This window comes from Pyxicephalus adspersus, chromosome 4 (assembly GCF_032062135.1).
Source record: "Pyxicephalus adspersus chromosome 4, UCB_Pads_2.0, whole genome shotgun sequence".
NCBI classification, from domain to species: domain Eukaryota; kingdom Metazoa; phylum Chordata; class Amphibia; order Anura; family Pyxicephalidae; genus Pyxicephalus; species Pyxicephalus adspersus.
The window spans coordinates 22,515,126-22,536,275 of record NC_092861.1 but is presented as its reverse complement, the minus strand read 5'-3'; the positions used below and the strand labels follow the sequence as shown (position 1 = coordinate 22,536,275).

Below are 21,150 nucleotides of genomic sequence, written 5' to 3'. Positions count from 1 at the left end.
TAAAGTTGAATGGGAGGTGTGCTTCCAGCCAGTGCCGCGGTTTACAGAATACAATAAAGGGCCTGAGTCCATGTTTTACAAGGCTGAGGTGCAAGGAAGCAGCAGTACAAGGGACCAATTAGTTCATGTGAAGATGATGCATGATGATAGGAGAGAGCAATAAGATCAAGAGTCTGTGCTCCTTCTTCTTTTAATGTCCCATCACGGGCAGGGGCAAGTCCAAGAGGAAGCAGGTTGAATAATCCTTGCCATCACAATGAGAACATATAGAGCAGAATACAAGTACTGCAAGAAAGATCTTTGGATTAAATGTGAGTATTGCAGTAAAAACTATTGTTTTCATTCTGTTTCAGTGGTTGTTGTAAAAAACATAATAAAATAGCTTTAAAAATTGAAATGAACAAAATTTTAGGAAGTTTACTTTAACTTTATTAAGAACTCAGGACTCAAAGTCTATTACACCCTTTGAAACTTTTTGAGTATCAATATTTTCTAAAACCAGCCCTGACCTCCGGCAGTGACCCTCATATACTTCATATACTTTTGGGCCTTATTCACTTATGCACTTGAATAAGGCAATAGATACATTTGGGACAAATACTAAGTATTTTCCAGCTCAGGATATATAACATTTGCATTGTACTAAATCAATGAGCCTTTTGTATCTCTCAGAAAGTGAACATTGTCACACACCTTGCAAGGTGAAAAATCTATTTTCAGATTTACTAGGAGGTGCTTGTGTGTGGCAGATTATCTCTCATCCTATTCTAAAGTCCTTCATAGACACACATCAGTCTCTTCCCTTTGATGTTATAGCATGACACTCCCTGATAATGGGCTGAGCATCCTTTTTAAAATGCACATTAACACAGAGTCATCACAGCCACCCAGTCATGTCAAAGCACTTAAATGAGATATATACATGAAGGCATTTTACAGCACTTGGATGTCCTAAAACATTAACTAGTAATGAACTGAAATACGTCAGAATAGCATCAGGTTATGATTTTCTAATTACATTATATTTTTGTTTCTTTTGTTGTCATAAATTTCACCAATACATTTTATCAATGGCTTGTTTGCTCAAGAGTTTTTGGAAAGGCATTGTTGTACAAATCTTACATTTGCAAACTCCTAATTCAAAATTGTAATATTCTACATTATTTGTGTTCAGGAAATAAAAATGTTAAAAAAGGGAACATCTCAGGTGAGGGTGGTGAAAAGTGCTTTCACTGGTTTAGGCAGAAATGCAAAAGTAGGAAAGTCAAGATGGAACCACTAATAGCAGATCTTGCTTTTTAGAATACAGTATATTGTTCCAGGTAGGGGTGTTTAATGTGAGCCTGGGGCCAGCTCATTTACATATACCTCACAAGTAGTAGATGAGTTTTCAAACAAACCACCACTGACCTCTGTAGCTGCAGGCACTGTGACACCATTCATTGTCAACAGAAGCCCTAAATGCACCCTTTCTGCAGCTCAGCAGCCCCTGCTCTCCATCCCAAACCACCCAATGACATTTTATGTGAAATGCTACTAAATCATTTTTAGGGAAGGAGATCAAGGGGAGCTGAGCTGCTGAGACAATAATTTTAACTATCTGTCCCAGGGAGAGAGAGAAGCAACACAGGGAGTCAATCAGTTGTGCTGCAGTTAAAAATGCATGTAGATAGAGAAAGCAGGGATAGAGAGATAAGCACTTCGATTTTCTAATTTATGTCAAAGACTAGAAAAATGGGTCATGACCTGTAAATAATACTGAACTGAAACAGGAGAAAAACAAGGCTGTAATCTATGCAATACTTATGGAAAATTCGGGACTGGCTGCACCTTTGGTAGGTAAATATTTTCAGTATGTTATCTGTGTATTTATCTGTTTACATGTAACTGAGCTTTTAGCTAACAAGGTTGTTCATCAGTATTTTCAGAAAACAAACATGAAGGCTTCTATTGCTGACCTCTGCTTCTAACAGTGCTTTGCTTCTCTGCAGACTCTTTTAATTTAATACTATAAATATCTTTCTTGACTGATTTTCTAGATCAGTGTTTTTCAATCAAGGTTCTGTGGAACTCCAGGGTTCCTCTAGAAGTTGCTGGGGGTTGCTTGGACAATGATCAATTTGAGACTCTCAGGTCGGTTTAATTGACACCAATGATCTTTTAGGCTATCTGTAAGGGACATTTTCTTCCTACTGATCACCGTACTTAAGCACTGTGAGCTGTGGATTTAATAATTATAGCAGGGTGAAACACTGCACGAGAAACAATGTTCTGGACGCTTCCTAAATAAGGTTTTTACAGAAAGGGATTTTTTCATTCCTCTGGTATGAGAATCCATTGGAGGATTTTCTCTCCCTTTTACACAAAAACAAGTTGTTACTGTCTAGAGAAGGAGAGGAGGAGACAGCGAAATTGTAACCCTTGCTCACTCTACTAAAAATAATATATGAAGAAACCATCACAGGGGTAGGCCTATCTTGATTTAGTAGCCTTTAAAAAATATATAATATAAAGAAACCAACTGGAAATGGTATTGTAATGGTACCAAACTTATTAAAGTTAACATCTGCAAACAATATGTTGTTATTACACAGATCATACATTGATATCACTGTAAAAGATAAATATTGTAACCAAGGGCCATACACAGATTGAAGTGCCTGAAAATCAAAATTCCTGACAGTATGCATTTTCCCTATTCTAATGACTGACCAAACAACAGGTGAATCTTTTTACCATGTCTACGAGGGGGTGCTGAGAAGTTCCTGGCTTTGCCCCCTTCCGGATAAAATAGAAAAATGAGTGATGGGGCATATGACACCCTAATATCTTAGTATGTAGCTATGCAAATATCAGGTCTCTGTGATTCTTGAAACTGTTTTTTCTTTTAGTGGGAAGCTGTGATAGCAGAGGCATAAGCAAGTTTCACGTCGTTGGAGTTATGGGCCGTCATGAAGTTTTTGTTTTTCCAGGGAAAGTCAGCAGAGGACATTCACACTGAGATGTCACAAACACTGGGGGAGAAGTGTCCTTCCTTTGCCTGAAGAAACAAAAACTTCATGACGGCCCGTAACTCCAACAACGTGAAACTTGCTTGTGGCTCTGCTATCACAGCTTCTCACTGAAAGAAAAAACAGTTTCAAGAATTGCAAAGACTTGGTATTTGCACAGTTACATACTAAGATATTAGGCTGTCATATGCCCCCACACCCATTTTTCTATTTTATCTGGAAGGAGGCAAAGCCAGGAACTTCTCAGCACCCCCTCGTACATGCTTTATGCATTTTTGAGTTGTAGTCATATGATTTGCTGTTATTCTAACTATAAGGCATATTAGGTGGTCAATGCACTTTTTTGAATACAATACATTTTTAGTATAATAGCACAAAAATCAGGCACATCTATAGTTAAACATAAATACCACATTAAAACTGGAATTGATGTAATTCTGTGGACATTTAAAAGTAAATAGGATTTTTTTCAGTTCTCCCTGGTTGGAGTTTTACTTTAAATCCTGTCTCATTAACTTACTGTACTTTTAAATTATAGAGATTGTCAAAGCCATTAACTCCAATACATCTCTGCATGGGTGGCACCCCAAATGCGGTAAATGAAGTTCTTTTTTCATCTGCTCATCCTGTAGTGAAATCGTTGGCCTTGCTGCACCTTCTACGCAGACAACAGCACCAACATCTGGTAGTGATAAAGCAGGCCGGAGTGTTATGCTAAGCAGCCAATTACCGGCCTACAGGAGGTAATCTGCTAAAGTGGAAGCCAGTGGATGCTCTCTGTGACTTCTGTACATGAGAAATAGCAAGACTTCATTTTTTTTGCCTTTCTAATAATAGGTTGAATGAGGGAAAACAAAAAAAACTTGCTCCATGTCTCCTGTCAGCATCTCTGCTCTGTAAGTAATCAGCTACCATCTTGCTAGAATTGAGCTGTCTGCAGATGTTACCACGGAGGAAATGTGTCAGCACCTGAGAACAGGACACGTTCTGACGGAAACAAGCTAGCAAATTGCAAAGAGAGATAACTTGGATCAAATGCACGTCACAGGAAGCTTTGTCTCTTTTTAACCCTTCAAGGAAAATAGGCATTGTTAAAGTCAAACCGGCCTATTTCTTTGTACGGTGGTATTTCTCGGTCCACTTGAGTAGATCTAACTTGAAATTACACCAAGATTTACACCAGTTACTATATTTGTTCATATGGAATCCAATCCAGCTGTTTGAACCAGTAGCTGGATCTATATACAGGCCATAGATAGCGGAAGGTTAGATGTGGGGGGACCTGACCCCATCATCTCTCAAGTTGTCTCCCCATCGGCAGGTCCATAACCTTGAGTGCTCAGCTCAGTATGTGAGTATTTGAATTATTTGGTCACTGTGATCATGTTTGCATCATCAAGAGTTTTCCAATAGACAGTAAAGCTTTCAAAAAGTCCCATTTTTTCATTTTTATATGATTGTCCAAAAAGGCATGAGCTGTGTGTATGCAGATTTTTACAGCCCAAGATGAACCTTGCTGATTTTCTCAGGTCATCTTCTAAAGCTGTTCCCTGACATGATGTGGTTTTCCATCTTGCTGGATCAGTAATTAACATCAAGAACAACCACTGTTGTTTACATTGGGAAGGATGCAGCTGGAGCCTCAAGCTGAACATCCTCCTTACCCTGATAAATATTGAGCATCTGTACAGAGCTTTAGATTGGGTGACTATTATCTCATGTCTATCAGTATCTGTAATGCAGGGGTCCCCAACCCCTGTCCATCTGACAGGTGGGCCACGAGAACACAGAGAACACCGGCTCTGGCCGATGCACCCCCCAGTGGAGTCTGGAGAAGGACCCCGCTTGGGGAGGCGCATCGGCCAGAGCTGTGGACCATGTCTCCCATACAGATCGTAGGCTGAGGGCGGTGGGCAGATTGTGTCTCTGGACACTCTGAAGAGTGGGTAGGTTTTGGGCATTATGACGTAACTCAGGGGGAAGTTTCTTCCCCTTTGAGTGACACAGCAAGTGCAGTCCAAGGTCCATAGATTCAGTGGTCCGCAAGCTGCAAAATGTTGGGGAGCACTGCTGTAATGGACTCATCTGCTTATTATAAAGAGAGTCCTAATCACCCATCTCTAGCCCTTCAACCAACCTGGAGAAAACCCCTACCTAGCTGTTTACTTATCTCAGCACAACAGTCGTTTTCTTTTCTCTGTTTGCATCCTCTGGGTTGCAATATCTATTAGAAATGACTGGTCCAGAACAGTGAGCTCCTATAGACCTAAATTGAGACAGGAGACACTCACAAGGTCTTTCAATCATGACAAGCAATATGGTCTCATACCACTCCATGTTGAATTCTAGAAAATATCTAGTAAAATGAGAATTTGGCCTGAGATGTAATCCCACAATAGCATGTGGACCAAGAAAGGTGAGGGTGGAGATTTAAAAGGCTATTGAAGAAACTAGAGGAAGCTACTGGAAACCCAGATGTTCAGTTATTGAAGATGATTTCACTCCAGATCAGATTTTTCATTGAATTAATCAGATACACAATTTTAGTATTTGACCCCATACCGGTCAGTTTTAATTAATATTTCATGGGCCCATATGGGTATAAGGCTGCATAGACATGGTAAATTCTCTGTACATGCCCTTATGTTATATGAAGATAGGAGAGGGAAGGACGAGTGAGTGTAAATCCCATTGTCCACTGCTCTCTTGACTTGTATAGTAATCGTTCCCCATCTTTTTCTGACAGATACATGAATTTTGTCAAACATCACATGTCGGATTCCTGAGATGAATGGTTGTGATAATCACCTGCTGTGTGTACATAGCCCATTCTTGTAACAAATATAAATAGCATTGTAGGTATTGTATTGTAAAGAGGCAGTATTTAGAACCAATCAGGACTGGATGCAAAAAAACATACAAGGAACATGCTGGAAGGAGAAGAGAGAAAAGGTTTAAACCCAGTCTCCTTTACTTTAATCATGGGCCAGTGGTGGGAAGGTGATCAGTCTGTATTGCTTTAAAACTTTGGAGAACAGTCAGGTCATCAGGCTGGCTCTACTGCCTGAGAGCTCTGCATGAACCTTAAGACTGAATGTACACAAATGCAACTCCTTTAGCAGGTATAAAAGCTCATATGTGCATTTTAAATGTTCATTTAGCTACCTGCCTGGAGGTCAGCTTGTGTTTTCTTGTAAGCCCATGTGATGCAATGTATACCTTGAGAGTGCAAGCCTTCTGACACATGGCTGGCATGTCACAAGAACGTCATATGATAGTATGAAGTAGTTGGGTTCAAAACACATGAGCCATATATGAGTTTAATGTTGCACATGAACCAGCAAAAAAAGTTCAAAAGTTCAACACAGGGCACTCACTATACAGTTGGCCAACCATCCTATGCAGATATTGTTGGGTTCTAGTCCATCTCTTAGATTGTAAGCTCTTCTGGTCAGGGTCCTCTGCTCCTGTGTCACTGTCTGTTTCTGTCTGGCATTTGCAGCCCCTTTTTAATGTACAGCACTGTATAATATGTTGGCCCTATATAAATACTGAAATGACAAGCTAGGAGAGAGGAGCCATTGGTCTTCTATAGAAAAGTTTAAAATTTCTTCATTTTAGGTGGATAATTCTTCTACAGAAGAAGCCACTATTGGCTGGTACTAGTGTCAGTGATTCCCTGAATTCCACTTGTCCTCCATTCTCTATAGAACGACCAGTGCTGTGTGTCTCCCCTCCATTTGTATAGATTATTATTATCATGGGGTGATGGGGACACTCAGTGTGGTTAAAATTCACTTCCAGTTGTGAAATTGAAGACAAATGTTCCCAGTGGGGCTGCAAAAATGAACCATACATGGATTTTAAAATGAACCTGAGTGGTTACTCCAGCAAGATTAAATTACCTGAGACCCAGATCTGCAGCTTCATCTCCCTCCCCATCTTTGTCCGGCTTTATGGGCAATATTGTGGTTGGAGAAGGAGGATGTGAAGCCTTGGGGGAAAACCTGGTGCCAGTGATATCAATTAAGCTTTCTTCAGGCAGACATTTTAGAGTGAACCTGCCAGGATGGCTGCTACCTGTGACAGCTATGTAATACCGAAGACTGTAATTGCCCTAGTTCTAGAACAATAACTATGCAACTTTGAATATAGGGCAGTGCATTTGTTAGGAACATTGTAGTAGGTCAGGGCACATTTCTGCAATTCTGTACACAATGTAGCAAATATTTCTTCAAATTGCACATAGGTAAGTGCACATACTTGCAAAATTGGATGTAGGGAAGCGCACACCTCTGTAACATTGCACACGGGGGCTGCGCACACTTCTGCAATATTGTGCAAAAGGCAGTGAATATCCCTGAAACACTGGACACATGGAATGCTCACCTGTTCAACATTGCACACAAGGTGCTGTACCACATCTCTTTAACTTTACACACAGGGCAGTCCGAAACTCTATAATCACCTGTGTAATATACAGGGCAGTGTACATCTCTGCAACATTGCACACAGGTCAGTACAAACATTTCATACAAGACACAAGACATACAAGTGCACATATCATATATAATCTTTTCAACATAGTGCACAGTGATGTAGAGCTAGCCTTGTCTATGACTATGGTAGCCTCCCTTGATAGGTCATTTTACAAGTCTCAACAACCATTCTTCAACTGGAGAAGAAGAAAAAACTTGTTAAGTTCTTTCTTTATGTCTGAGAAATGGGTTAAAATGTAAAAGTATCAGGTTGGCTTTTACAGCCTCAACAATTAAATAAGTATAACCAAATGCTCAAACAATGTGACACTTGTGGCAGTATCATCTAGAAAAAAATGCATATACAGGTTTGATGTATGCACAACATCATAATATGAAATAGAGTTGAGCTCAGAACAGATCAGCCCTTGTTTGTCGTCTGTAGATAGATGGAAATGAATTCCCACAGATGAAGCCAGCCAAACACTGCTTGGCTTGTGAGCGGCTTTCCAGTGTCACGATGAGAGGAATCACTATAGTAAGAAAGAACTTTGAAGGAAGAGGCATGATTGTTTCTACAAGCTAATTGTACTGAGTGCAGCTGCGTAAAGCTGGATCAGCTGCAATTGAAGCAGGCTGCAGACTTCCTGACGCCAAGCTTGGAGAGCTCCCACCAACACACTGGCAATTCCATATTGTTTTGCAGACATTATCTCGCCGGCTTCATTTTTCACTTGAATTTCTGACTTGAATAAGAGTGCAGCGGCTTCCCTTTGAATTAAAAGAAAAATAAAATCTGCTGTGGGGCAGATCTGGTGGGAAAACAGGCTGTGAGCTTGCGAGAGAGGCCTCGCTTATTTGTAAAAAACGTATTTTCTCCGAGTTTAGCGAGCTGAGTTCAGACAAGTTTGGAGCAGAGAGTTTTGGCATGTTCGCGCACTCACTGGAGAGCTGTGTTTTCAGAATCCATTGCTAAATACCAGCTGTACACGTAGGTGGTTTTACATTTTGAGACGTCAATCCCGAACGTGTTTGCAAATATTAAAACTTGACGGATTGTGTACCTGATAGCATTATGTCACTTCTGCCGGTGACGTTTTACAAGGCAGATCTATCCAGGTTTAAAGCATTTTAGGATATGTAAAGAGTTAAAGGAGCACTCTGATAGTTGGCCACAGGATTGTTGTTGGAAACTATCTTCGTGATGGGTGAACAAGCACTGTACACGCAGCACTGTTGTGTTCTATGGAGAAGGGAGGGGGAAGACAAGCAAACCCTGTTGTGCTCTCCCCCATAGAAATGCACAACAGCCATTCCCAATCGGACAACCATCAATCCAACATGGTGAATTGTTGAATGATATTGGGTGACCTCTGTACGCTTGTCACCTTTTCACCCAGGATGAGCATGACTGTTAACTATAACCGGATGTGTATAGTTAAACACAACTTCAGAAAAACATTCTGATGGATTAATTAAAAGATTTAAGCTGTTCATGTAGCAAATTTAAATTATCACTCTGAAAGAGATGTATCACTTAGCTTAGTACAGTGTTTCTCAACTAGGGTTCCTCCAAAGGTTGTTAGATGTTCCTTGGCCATTTGTAAGGATGACATTCTTCCCAATGGCCAGCAATGTAAGAGGCATTCTTCCTACTGACCACCACATAAATGTGATGTGAGCTGTGGATATGTAGTCAAGTCTTATGAACAGGCTTAAACCTCCATTCTCCTACTACAATTGACCAGAAATAAATGTGGGTATGCCATGGGGCAATCATGTTTATGTTTGTGCCTGTTATGGAGGGAGGGCAGGTCTTCCCCAGTAAAAAATCCATACCAATTATCCATCGTACAAGCTTGACCAAGGAGTGTCCATCTTATTCATGGAGAAGCCTACAAGCATGAGAACATTCCATGATCAGACCCTATTGGCCATTGTTAAGCAAATGGTTCTTGATGTCTGGAGACATCTTCAGACCAACCAAGATTTATCTTAGCATGTCTTCTGCATCATATTGCTCTTTCATGTACTTATCCTCTTCATCCTTACCAGTGGTGTTTCATGATGCTGAATAATTACAGGTCACATAGGAGTGGGTGTCACATACACCTGTAATGCTTTGTAATAAAATTCAAGGCTAGAGTACTGGCAATGAATAGAAAAGTTCAAAGCCAGGTACTTATTACACATCAACAGGCAATGGTGACTGGAAGAGTAGTTATTTAGTGGTCTCTTCAGTGCCTTTGAAGTAAGTCATCCTGACCACAACTGCAGTTTCAGGACACTTTGTGACCTTGGGCAAGAGTGTTTATCTTGTTGTGCTAACACAAACATACAAACTTTATGCTCTGTATGCTTTGAGTACACTCCTTCAAGATGTGGGTTATAAATAGGGGCTTTGGGATTGAGTCTGCCAATGGTATTACCACAACAAATGACAAAGAGTTCAATTATGTTTTCATGCATTTGTACACACCTGAATATTTATACCCAATTACCAGAAATCTCATAGAGGTCATTTGTATGAATTCAAAGGTAAGTATGAATAGTTTGCAGCTCTCATAGCTGGTGGTCAAGCTATGATGGTCCTACATGAACTTTCTATTAAGAGGTAACAATGGTCTATCTCTCCCACTTGTTCTCCTGCATTGTCACCATGCCACATAAGCTTTATTTGGACACTATAGGTGGCCATTTCAACAGACGTATGCATTACTTCCAGCTGTCATAAGATCTTTACCTGCTCCAAGTGGTGTCCTTAAGATGTTAAAGAGAAGTTTATAATAAAACTCAAGATGAATCATTTTTCTTACTTTTAGATAGATTGGAGATTGGAGAGGAATAGGACTGACACCATATGCAATGTAACATTGTGGTATGACCTTATTATGTGGCCAGTATGGAGTGTCTCCACATTCAATGCCATCTTACCAAGATCCAACGAACTTTAGAAGGGTACAAGAACACCATTTAATCAGTTTATGTGTTTTACATGTAATCATCATCAGTCCCTACACTTCTCTTGATATTAGCTTTGTGAAATCTTCTGCAAAGTTGGATTCCTGTAATACTGTGCTGTTGTACACTGATGCATTGTACAATACAGCAAATTTCCTTTTATATACATAACCTTTGAAAAGAAGATAAGAGATGGCTTCAACAGGATTCTGTTCCTTTTTTATTGTTCAATCAGCAGTCTGCAAAGGTCTGTGGCCAATCTGTATTGTTTACAGCATACCTAAACTGTTAAAAAAAATATAAAAATATTGCGGCTTACCATTCCTTTGATGTTTTGCGTCCTTTTGGAGGTTCTAATATTTAGCTGATCCTGCCAGCAGCACACTAAATTAAATAAAAAAATATATTAGAAAACTCCAGTTGGCTCACAATTTAGAATTGCCATACTGGACATTATTATTATTATTCCTAATATTATTAAAAAACAGGACAGTGACACAAGAGGAGAGGACCCTGCCCCAAAGAGCTTACTATCTAGGAGGGGGGGGGAAGTAGCACACAACAGGAGGGGAGATATGTAGTGGTGGGAAGTAGTGACGGTTTTAAAAGACAGAGGAAGATGGGTAGATAAGTTTGAAAAGATGGGTTTTGAGTGCTCTTTTAAATGAGCAGAAAGTAGAAGCAAGCCAATTAGGACGAGGAAGACCATTCCAGAGAATTGGGGCAGCTCTAGAAAAATTTTGGAGCCGTGCATGTTATGTGGTTATGAGTGAGGAAGTTATTAGTAGGTCATTGGAGGAGCGAAGAGAATATTTTTAGAACTGTGGAGGGATTTGAAGGCAAAGCACAGGAGATTGAATTTGATTATAAGGTGAAATGGAAGCTATACATACACTGGAATTGATTGGAAGGCTAATGCTACATTTAGGTCACAACTTCTGCTAGCTTATACTGCATCTCCTGCCCTAAAAAACAACAAAATATCAAATGTGAATGTTTTAATGCCATGTCAATGCACCTTATTGTTCCCTATTAACAATGGAGCAATAGGACTCTTGTTTACTGTTAAGTACATTTCAGTGATATGATATACATTAAATACATGAAACCTGCAGACAGAACAAACCACACATCAGACCCATTTTTTTTTATTTATGCTAAGCTTTAGTGTTGTTCTTACTTTGTGTCCCCATGAATTCCAGAAGGGATGTTCATAGTCAAAGCAATGAAACTATACATAAAAGTATTATCTAATCTACGGAAAGTGAGATAAGTCCCAAAGTACAGACAATCTGAAATGAAATCATTGAATTATATGGGTATATAGGCTACGCATTTTCACTGCATGGATCTTCCAATTCTCATTAAGTTTTTTCAGTCATAACAGTATTCCTGGAATGGAAAACAAAAGATGTCTTTGAAAATGGAAGGAAACAATGTATACGCTCCTGTTATAGCATAATAAAAACATGCATGATGTGATTATGTTAGCATGTGCAACAGATTCCCCCAATCCAATCACTTACAACATCCTTATTAATGAACATGCCATTTTCTTTGTCATCGCAATTGGCCAGACCTCACATATTGGAATAATTACTGATCAGTGCAATGTAAAATAGATATGTGAGCTGAGCTGACATTCTAACACTGATTGCTAAATCAATATGCTATTTTTTTTCCATCTAAGTAAAGTGGAACCACTTGCACAGATGTTTGTTCGGGAAAGCATTGAAGAAGTGATACTGACATCAGCACACAGTAGCTGCATGGCCTACAAGGCAGAAAATGAGCTGTGTAAAGATGCAACAGTCAGACAGGGTGGTGGATATCCTGTAAAGAGACATTATACTTCCCATCCTTAAAAGTGGGATATTTCAATTCTCTGTCACCAAAAACATTCACTTCTGCTTTGCTGCTTGCAATGACTTTCAACTCCCATCCTGCCAATAATCTCCACCCACTTGCAAAAAAGCTACATAATAATAGTCCTGAAAGTCAGGGACCTCTAATCAAAACATCCTTACACAAAATTGAAATACACTGTATTGTCAGACAAAAGATTTGTAATTCTATACATACAATTTGGTAAAATAACAAATTTCCCACACTAGACCTTCAGACAACCATGACCCGGAGTGAATATAGACAGGTGCAAAGTGTGTCGCTGCACAAGGGCCCAGACCCTCCTCAGCCAACAGGGGCCCTTGTAGTCATTTTGCCAGGGGGGACAGGGGCTCTGTGCAGTGGCTCACTGTTGGCTATCTCCACCACTGAACATGACATGTAGTTCTTGACCAAGAAGCTCAGGTTCCGCATTTAACAATTTACTTTCCATTATCACCATTATGCCTTCTCACCTTCTCATTGAACAGGGAATCCAAATTTGGTCAAACATAACTACATTTAGACCTAACAGGCATATCTATGTTTTATGAGACCTATGAAAAAATACTACTAGCTGATACAAATGTATCCCTCAACAGCAACAAAGGATCACATATTTCAGGTTAGTTGTGTCTAGGAGAATGGATATACTTGACGTTTGAAGATGTTTGAAGTAGGACTGTCTTCATTAGTCACCATAGACAGATGTCTTCATAGACAAACTAAGACAAACAAATGCACCTGAAATAAATTTGAAAAGTAATTCAGCAGCCAACTAATCTTAAGTAGGAGTTTTATTTGGGTTCCAATTGGATGCGCATAGATTGGCCGTATTGGTAAATATTAATCAGAAGGTCACAAGTCGTGATGGTAAAACTATTGAAAGGGCATAATATTGTACAAATGTGTCGGAATATTGATGAAATCAAGAGTGGAATGACCATATGGCAACAAATCTGCTCATGTATGCTGGGCCCAGTGTTTTCCACATTTTAATTGATATGATTTTTTAGTGCAACAGTCTACTAGATTTCTTGGATGAATCTAACGGACCTTGACCTGTATTGAGGGGCACATAATCGCCAAGCAAACTAGACAGGATCCTAGTGCCTGAAGGATGACCGGGGGCCCAGCTACAACCTTTTCCCAGCAGGATGGTCCAAATGGTCCAAGGTAGAATGTATTTGTAGGCACTCAGTGTCTGATGGGGTCGTAGCAGTACAGAAGAATACAATTTTTGTACCTTTTTCAATCCTATCAAAATCAATTAAAGCAACGAGAGATGGGGAAAACAAAGCTGCTGCATTGACTGATTCCTCATTCTTCCATAATTTGTTTCTGGCTCTGCTTGCCTGTTTGATCAGTTTTGAGTGATTGCACTATAACCTAATTGATGAGCCTAGTTAAAATGTTATTTCATCATTTTAATTGATTAAGCCATTCTCATTGCAAATCAAGAGATCGCATTTCAATAGCACTTTTTAAAAAAATGTCTTATTTAAATTGATTGCTTGAAAATAATAAAAAGATTAGACTACATGATACATTGATCACAACTTTTTCCACTTATGAAGTGTTAAAATTTATAATAGTAACAATAATCATGGGAACTGGAATACAGAACCATTTTCTTTGGCGGTAAATACATACCCCATACAAGTCTATCCTCCCCCCATCATAAACCATTGTTGTTACCTTACCTGAACTCATGTGAACTTTGGTAGCGCCACATCTGTGATTCAAGACTAGGGTCCAGATCCACCATCAACTGGTCTTGTTGCTGACCCAGACATAAAGATCAGCTTTACCTTAAAAAAAATATTTTAATAGATGGAGGAAGAGTTACAGCCCATGAGGCTTTTGGCTACTTCTTCCCCTTGTTTTCTGATCACCAGGACAAGAACAAAACCATCAATACTCACCTGTCCCCATTCCTGTGCAAGACAGCTCCAACGTCTTGTTTCTCCTCTTTCTGGAGACAATCTTCTGCCATCTTGACTGGCCGGGCCAGAATGAATTAACTCCCATCAAGGTCAATGGGAGTTCATCCAGCCCCGGCACGCTTAGAAGAAACTGGGATTGCCAAGTATCATGCACAGCTTAGCTTTTTTGACAAATACCCAAAGCTATCAGGCAGGTAGGAGGTATTGTTGCAGAAGGCACATCAGTAAACAATGACCTGCATGATGACTGATTTTTAAAAGTGGAACTTTAATAATCTTAGCAACATGGGAACAGGCAACATTGCAAACCCTTTCCCAGAATACTGAAATAAAGGAAATGTTTTGTCTGAAATTCAAAAACCACCAGAAATATAAAGAATCCTTGTTGATGACATACATATTTTCACTTCAAGTTTGGAAAGTCTTACATAATTTTCATAAATACAAAGTAACTTCTGTTTTATGTTTCACATTTTAACTGTATGCTGATGAGGATATTTTAACGTTTATAAAATTTAGAAGATAAAAGGCACCTGATCCAAAAGTGAGTTAGTCATATTGACACCAATACTACAATTGTTCTATAAAGGCGAGGAGGCCTTTGGTCTTGAAATGTCCAATATTTGTGTGACTCAGGGACAGGAAACCAGGTCTAAAGAGACTTTACAACGCTCAATTATCCACCTTTTACAAGTCACCTAATGGGACGGTGAGAGACTAATCTGCTGTTGTGTGTTTTCTATAGAAGGCTCAGCCTGACAGAAATACTTTCAGCATGACTGATACGTTCAGGGCTTGCTGTATTCATTAATAAATCACTGACTATGGCACATCCCTACAGTGCTAGACTGGACATAGATTTATGATAGCGCACGCTGCACTGCTCCCATCTGATCATCTTTATCAAAATGAGACAAGCAACACCTGGAATCCCCACATTCCCCCACAGAGAGAAATAGAACAGCACATCTGCTTGTGTGTCACGTGAGCATAGCAATGTGGGTTCAACCAGCATTATATAGTCAACGTACTCAGCACTAGTGGGTCAAGCATCGTTCCTAGGGGACTGAATCATACAACGCCCATTCCTTTGCATATAATATGCATTAAACCCCTATTATTTTCCTAGCTGGGTTACAACAGGCCTATCTAATTGAAACAAACAACCTTCACATTTTCTCTGTGCTGTCCTGTGCCAGTTTTTCTGTAGGTGCTCATTTTGGGTAATTATTGTAAACTTGCCTGCAAGGCATTTTGATGTGGCTTTCACATTTTACATATTTGTTGCTATATATTTTCATGGCTTTGTATTTCAGTTATATATTTTTAGAATGCCCCTTGTATATAACTCTTCATCTCCATGTCTGCCTTCAATTTTGCACCTTTAGTGGTGAAGATATAATAACATTTTTCACTTGCAAGTTACAGATTTGACATTTACAATTGACCCACCTTATTTACAATTGACCCAAACTATTTATTGCACATGCACAGGACCTTTAGCGTTACTAGATGGTAATGCTGATTTTCTTGTCCCCCATGATAAAATATTTGTAAGTAAATATGAACACAACATACTCTCCAATATGCCAACAATATATTAAAGATAAAACAGCATTCAGTAAACAATAATCAAATATAAATGAATGCAAACACATGTGTAGATAGTTAAAAGCAGGCAACTTATATTTAGTGTTTTACTAACAACATCTTTAAAAATACTCCTAAACTTATGTGCAGGGGTACCTAATGCATAGGATATAAAACCAAATGTATGTATAACTGTGTGCCCCAATATGCAGCAAGTACATTATACGAGGGGGTGCTGAGAAGTTCATGGCTTTTCACTATTCCAGATGAAATATAGAAAAATGAGTGTGAGGGCATATGACAGCCTAATATCTTAGTATGTAACTCTGCAAATATCAGGTCTTTGCGATTCTTAAAACTGTTTTTTCTTTTAGTGAGAAGCTGTGATGGCAGAGGCACAAGCAAGTTTCACGTTGTTGGAGTTACGGGCCATCATGAAGTTTTTGTTTCTCCAGGGAAAGTCAGCAAAGGACATTCACACTGAGATGGCACAAACACTGGGGGAGAAGTGTCCTTCCTAAAGCACTGCCAAAACCTGGATGTCTCATTTCAAGACTGGGCATTTCACTGTTGAAGATGAGCAGTGGACACCCCCCAACCTCAACTGACTCGGAAATCTGCGATGCTGTCTATGAGATGATTACTGAGGACCGCCGAATATCCGCAAAAAAGATAGCACAGATACTTGACATCTCATGAACGCATGTTGTTTGTTATCAACACTATCCTAAACATGCGCAAGCTTTCAGCGAAGTGGGTGCCGAAATGTTTGAACAGTGATCAGAAGAAGGTTGAAGCATCCAAAGCTGTTTTGGCCCATTTTGAAGCTGCACAGAACTTTTTGGCTAGGTTAGTGACTGAGGATGAAACCTAGCCCCAAATCTATGATCCTGAAACCAAGTAATAGTCAAAGGAATGGCGCCACAGCGAGTCCCTGTGGCCGAAGTAGTTCTGAACCCAGAAATCAGCCAAAAAAGGCATGGCATCCGTTTTCTAGGACAAAGACGGTATTCTGTTGGTGGACTACCTACCTCAGAGCTCTAGTATCACCGGACAGTATAATGCTAACCTCCTGGACCAGCTGAAGGAGGCAATTAAGACGAAACATTGTGGAAAGTTGACCAAAGGGATCCTATTTTTGCAGGACAATTTACCTGCGCACATGTCTAATGTTGTGGCTGCCAAATTGAACATCTTGAGTTTCCAATTGGTCCACCATCCCCCCTACTCACCTGACCTGGCCCCTTCGGACTATTCTTTGTTCCTGAATTTGAAGAAACACTTCAACGTTTTAAGGACATTTCTGACGTCAGAGATGCTGCTGAGAGGTGGTTTGCAGCCCAACCAAAGGACTTTTATTTGAACGGTGTAGAAAAGCTGCAACTACGCTGTACCAAGTGCATCAGTCTCAGGGGGGAATATGTTGAATAAATGTGTTATTTCATAACTCTGGCTCTCTTCTTTCTGGGCAAAGACATGAACCTCTCATCACCCCCTCGTATGTGTAGGAAGGAAGGTGATGCATTTAACTCATTTCTGTTGTTTTATTATTTTATTACATTTTTCTTTATATAATGAGCAATGAGATTTGGTATTGGGGAGGTTTTGACTGGTGTAAGGATAGCTGCACATTTGTTAAGCTTGTGGCAGCTAATTAGAGTCACAAGAAAGAAAGAAACCAATACATATCATTACAAACCATTTACAGAAAAGTCCTGTTTAAACATTAGTACTCATTAATAAGATTACATTAAGATGCTGTCTTTCATGTGCATATCTTAAAAAGCCTAGAGATTCCCTAGGGTGATACAAACTGTTCTGCAGCTCATATGGATAGGTACATTTTTCCATTATTACGTTTTAAATAGCCATTAATTAAATGGATATAATATTAAACAGCAAGGATTGTTGATGTAAAAAATAGGTGAATCATTATAATATTGAAATTTTGGAATCTCCTTTCCAGAAATAACCTCACCAAATATTTAATGAAGCTGTTGATTAGCATTTGTCACAAAGCAATTAGTAGGTTTTTATGTGAGCAACCATGTTTCAGATCTTAGTATCTGAATATCCTCTATATGGTATCACAAGGGTTTGATGAGCAGGCACAAAAAAACAAACGTGAAACAGATACCTGCACCACCTGCAGTTTACTGCCTCCATTTGGTGCCAGACATTGTTTTCCTTTCCTTTCTGCTGACATTACAATGATAAATGTCATTTGTATAATACATTTTCTTTGACCAATTAACTAAACTTTTGGTCCTGGTTGTACATTTGACTCTGGGGTTGATAGATTCTTAAAAGGAAGTTTACTTTGGTCTACCTGCTGACCCCGTTACAATGCCTTTACAGACCACTCATAAAGGGTTTTAGGACAGGGGGTATAGTAAGTGGAATAGAAACCCTTCTTTATTGTGCTTCTCTATGCATTGCAGGCAGACGCTGGGTAGAAGGAACTAGCAAGGTGTTGTACATTACATCACAGCAATGCCTCAGTACTTCTCTCAAACAAGGCAGATTTTGCATGCACATCACCCTATGTAACACCCAGTTGTGATATCTATGATTCCAAGATGAATCAATCCATTGAATGAAAGTTGAAGGCCAGGGATAATAAGGCTGGTATTTAAAGGGTTTGATCAGGGTTTCTAAACAGGGGTTCGACTATGTCTGGCATTGCAGCATATTTATATCTGCCCAATGGCACCTTCAAAGTTTCCCTGCATTCCATGGAGCTTTGTACTGCTGGCCAGATTAATATCTCTCTGATAAATCCCAACACCTCACATCTCCATTATTAGTGAGAAGAACAGGAGGAATGGAGTCAGCCAACAGCCCTGTGGTTTAAAGCTGTGGGCAACACAGAGCATTGTTCCTGCTGTGTGGTAGTGAGAGGATCAGTGAATGGGTAAGTGGTGCATTGCCCATTCTTCTACTCTACAGTTTGTTAGGTCTTTGTGCAATGTTGTTGGTGATATGCAGTGCTAGAGTTGGTTGTCAGGATGTCACTGAAGGGTCCTAGAACTACCTGTTCAGAAACTATTTGTTCTTGGGCAACAATGAAAGAATTACCCTGAGCACCATTGCAAGTTGAAATTCAAAAAGGAACCCATGGAAATTCAGAATTTTGTAAGACCATTTAATTCAGATACTTCAGGTGCAATTCTGTTTTTTAGTTTATGGTTGGTTATGCCCACATATTTATTTCGATATCTCAGTGATAACCCCAATGTACCTGCTGAGAAAAGGTTGGTCTAGATCAGAGGTAGGGAAACTCCGGCCTTTAGGCAGGATATGGCCTAGCCGGTATTCCAGTCCAGTCTATTGCCTCCCTAGTTATTTATTGTTGGATCTGGCCTAATTAAATTGTTGCGTTATCGCGAGTTCCCACAATATCATTGATATCAAATTCCCGCTCAGTAACCCCAATTATGCCTAAAGGGCAGAAGCAACGCGCAGCTACCAGTCTCCGGAAGGTTGACCTCGAATGTCGTGTCTTCAACCCCGAATAGACTGACGAATTATTCTTCATCCAATGTGGCAACAAAGCCCTGTGTTTAGTGTGCAACGACACCAACAGCACGTTCAAGCAGTCAAATATCAAGGGGCATTTCGATGCCAAGCACGCGCCCACGTACAGAGACTACACCGCGGAAGAGCAGAAGACTGAGGCTGCTCACTTGCAGTCACAGTTTGAAAAAAAACTTTCCTTGGACATCTTGTTTCATCTGGCCTAGTGTGCCTTCCTGACTTCCTGAAATGGCCTAGTAGTCCAAAAAGTTTGCCGACCCCTGCTCTAGATGATGCTGACTCCAGATAGGTAATGAGGCAGGCTTGATCTGACTTGCTGCAGTTTCTTATGCACACTGTGAGCTGGGGCAAAATCAGAATAAGAAAATTCAATAGAGGAGAGGAGCTGATATAACAAGCAAACCTGAGGGTAAGGCCAGAGTTCAAATTCAATTGTGAATCATGCTATTTATTTACCTGAATTCTGTAAGTCAAGCCAGAAATGGTTAAGCAGAATATACAGCAGAAGTTTTTCTGGCCTATACCAGTAATAACAAACAGTTTATGGTGTGCTCTCAGGAAGGACTTTAAAACTTTTAAATGGCTTGCCCCAAGGTGGCAAATATTGCCTGATCCCAACCCAATGTGAACATTGCCAGCATTAACAGAGACAAAGTGTTCATTTTTGCACACGGAAATGTTGTTCTTGTTGGAAAAATCACAAACTAGACAAGTCTCCCTTTTTCTGTGGTAAGCAAACAGAAAACCAGCAAAATATACTTATTATTAGAAAGTTGACCCTTCTGCTACAATCATTAGTAATTCTAAATAAGTCTGGTTTTCACTTCTTTCACAAATCCATCTTTTCCAGGACCAATATCACTGCATAAATATATTATGTAACTGCAAACATCTACAACTGAAATCACATGCTGTTTTCTCAAATTAAATAACAAAACTATCTGGAACAGGAATAAGGCAAAAGGAAACAATTCCCATGAAGTAATAGAGTGTTCATTGTGATTCATCAGAACCCGTCTATTACCTCGGAAAGTAAATCGTGCCTGCCATGCAGTATTATAATATGTACAGCAGGAATCCTCCTGGCCCACCTCATCATAACCTTACTATTTGTGTTCTATGTCAGTGCAGAGCTACATAGACTAAATTTACCAGACTGTTATACCCCAGAACCATCAACACAAGCTCCAACCATCCGGGAATAGTACTGCTATAGAAATCACAATAAGGTGTACAATACATTTTAGAATAATATCAAAGAGCATTTTAAAGATAATTTTACTTATATCTGTACAACCACAAAACATGGGTAAATTAACCCCAATCCAACAAAATACTTAGTCTACCATGTGCAGTGAAAGTAATATCTAAAGCTGCATAATCTAGAAAAATCAATACTACATTTACAATTCTATGACAGCTTTATTTTTACATAGTAACATATTAATACATTTACCAGCTAATACAATGTAATAGAAAATGATAAGAAATATACCAGGCAATGGAGGCTGATTTATTAAATGAATTTATGCCGCTGCCTACAGCTTTGTGCACACGTCGAATGATTGTCATCCAATATGAACGCACCAGCTTGCCCTGGGCGGAATCTGACATGTGTACAGAGGTCGACCAACGTCGTTTATGGATCTGTCCTGATGGATCCAACTACGACTAGCAGTGAATGACCACAGTACAAGTAAAGGAAGGAGGGCACAGTGGGGTGCCACAAGGGATTATTCACTT

At 39.6% G+C, this 21,150-nt stretch overlaps 1 protein-coding gene across 1 annotated transcript in view; it reads right to left on the bottom strand.

Moving 5' to 3' along the window:
• Positions 1-4,548: 4,548 nt before the first annotated feature.
• The window catches only part of ITGB1BP1 (integrin subunit beta 1 binding protein 1), a 488,766-nt gene continuing 472,164 nt past the window's right edge, over positions 4,549-21,150 (bottom strand). The window contains exon 5 of the mRNA XM_072410091.1: positions 4,549-4,587. Within this exon, the coding sequence (XP_072266192.1) occupies positions 4,549-4,587 (39 nt within the window). The remainder of the gene's footprint in view (positions 4,588-21,150) is intronic.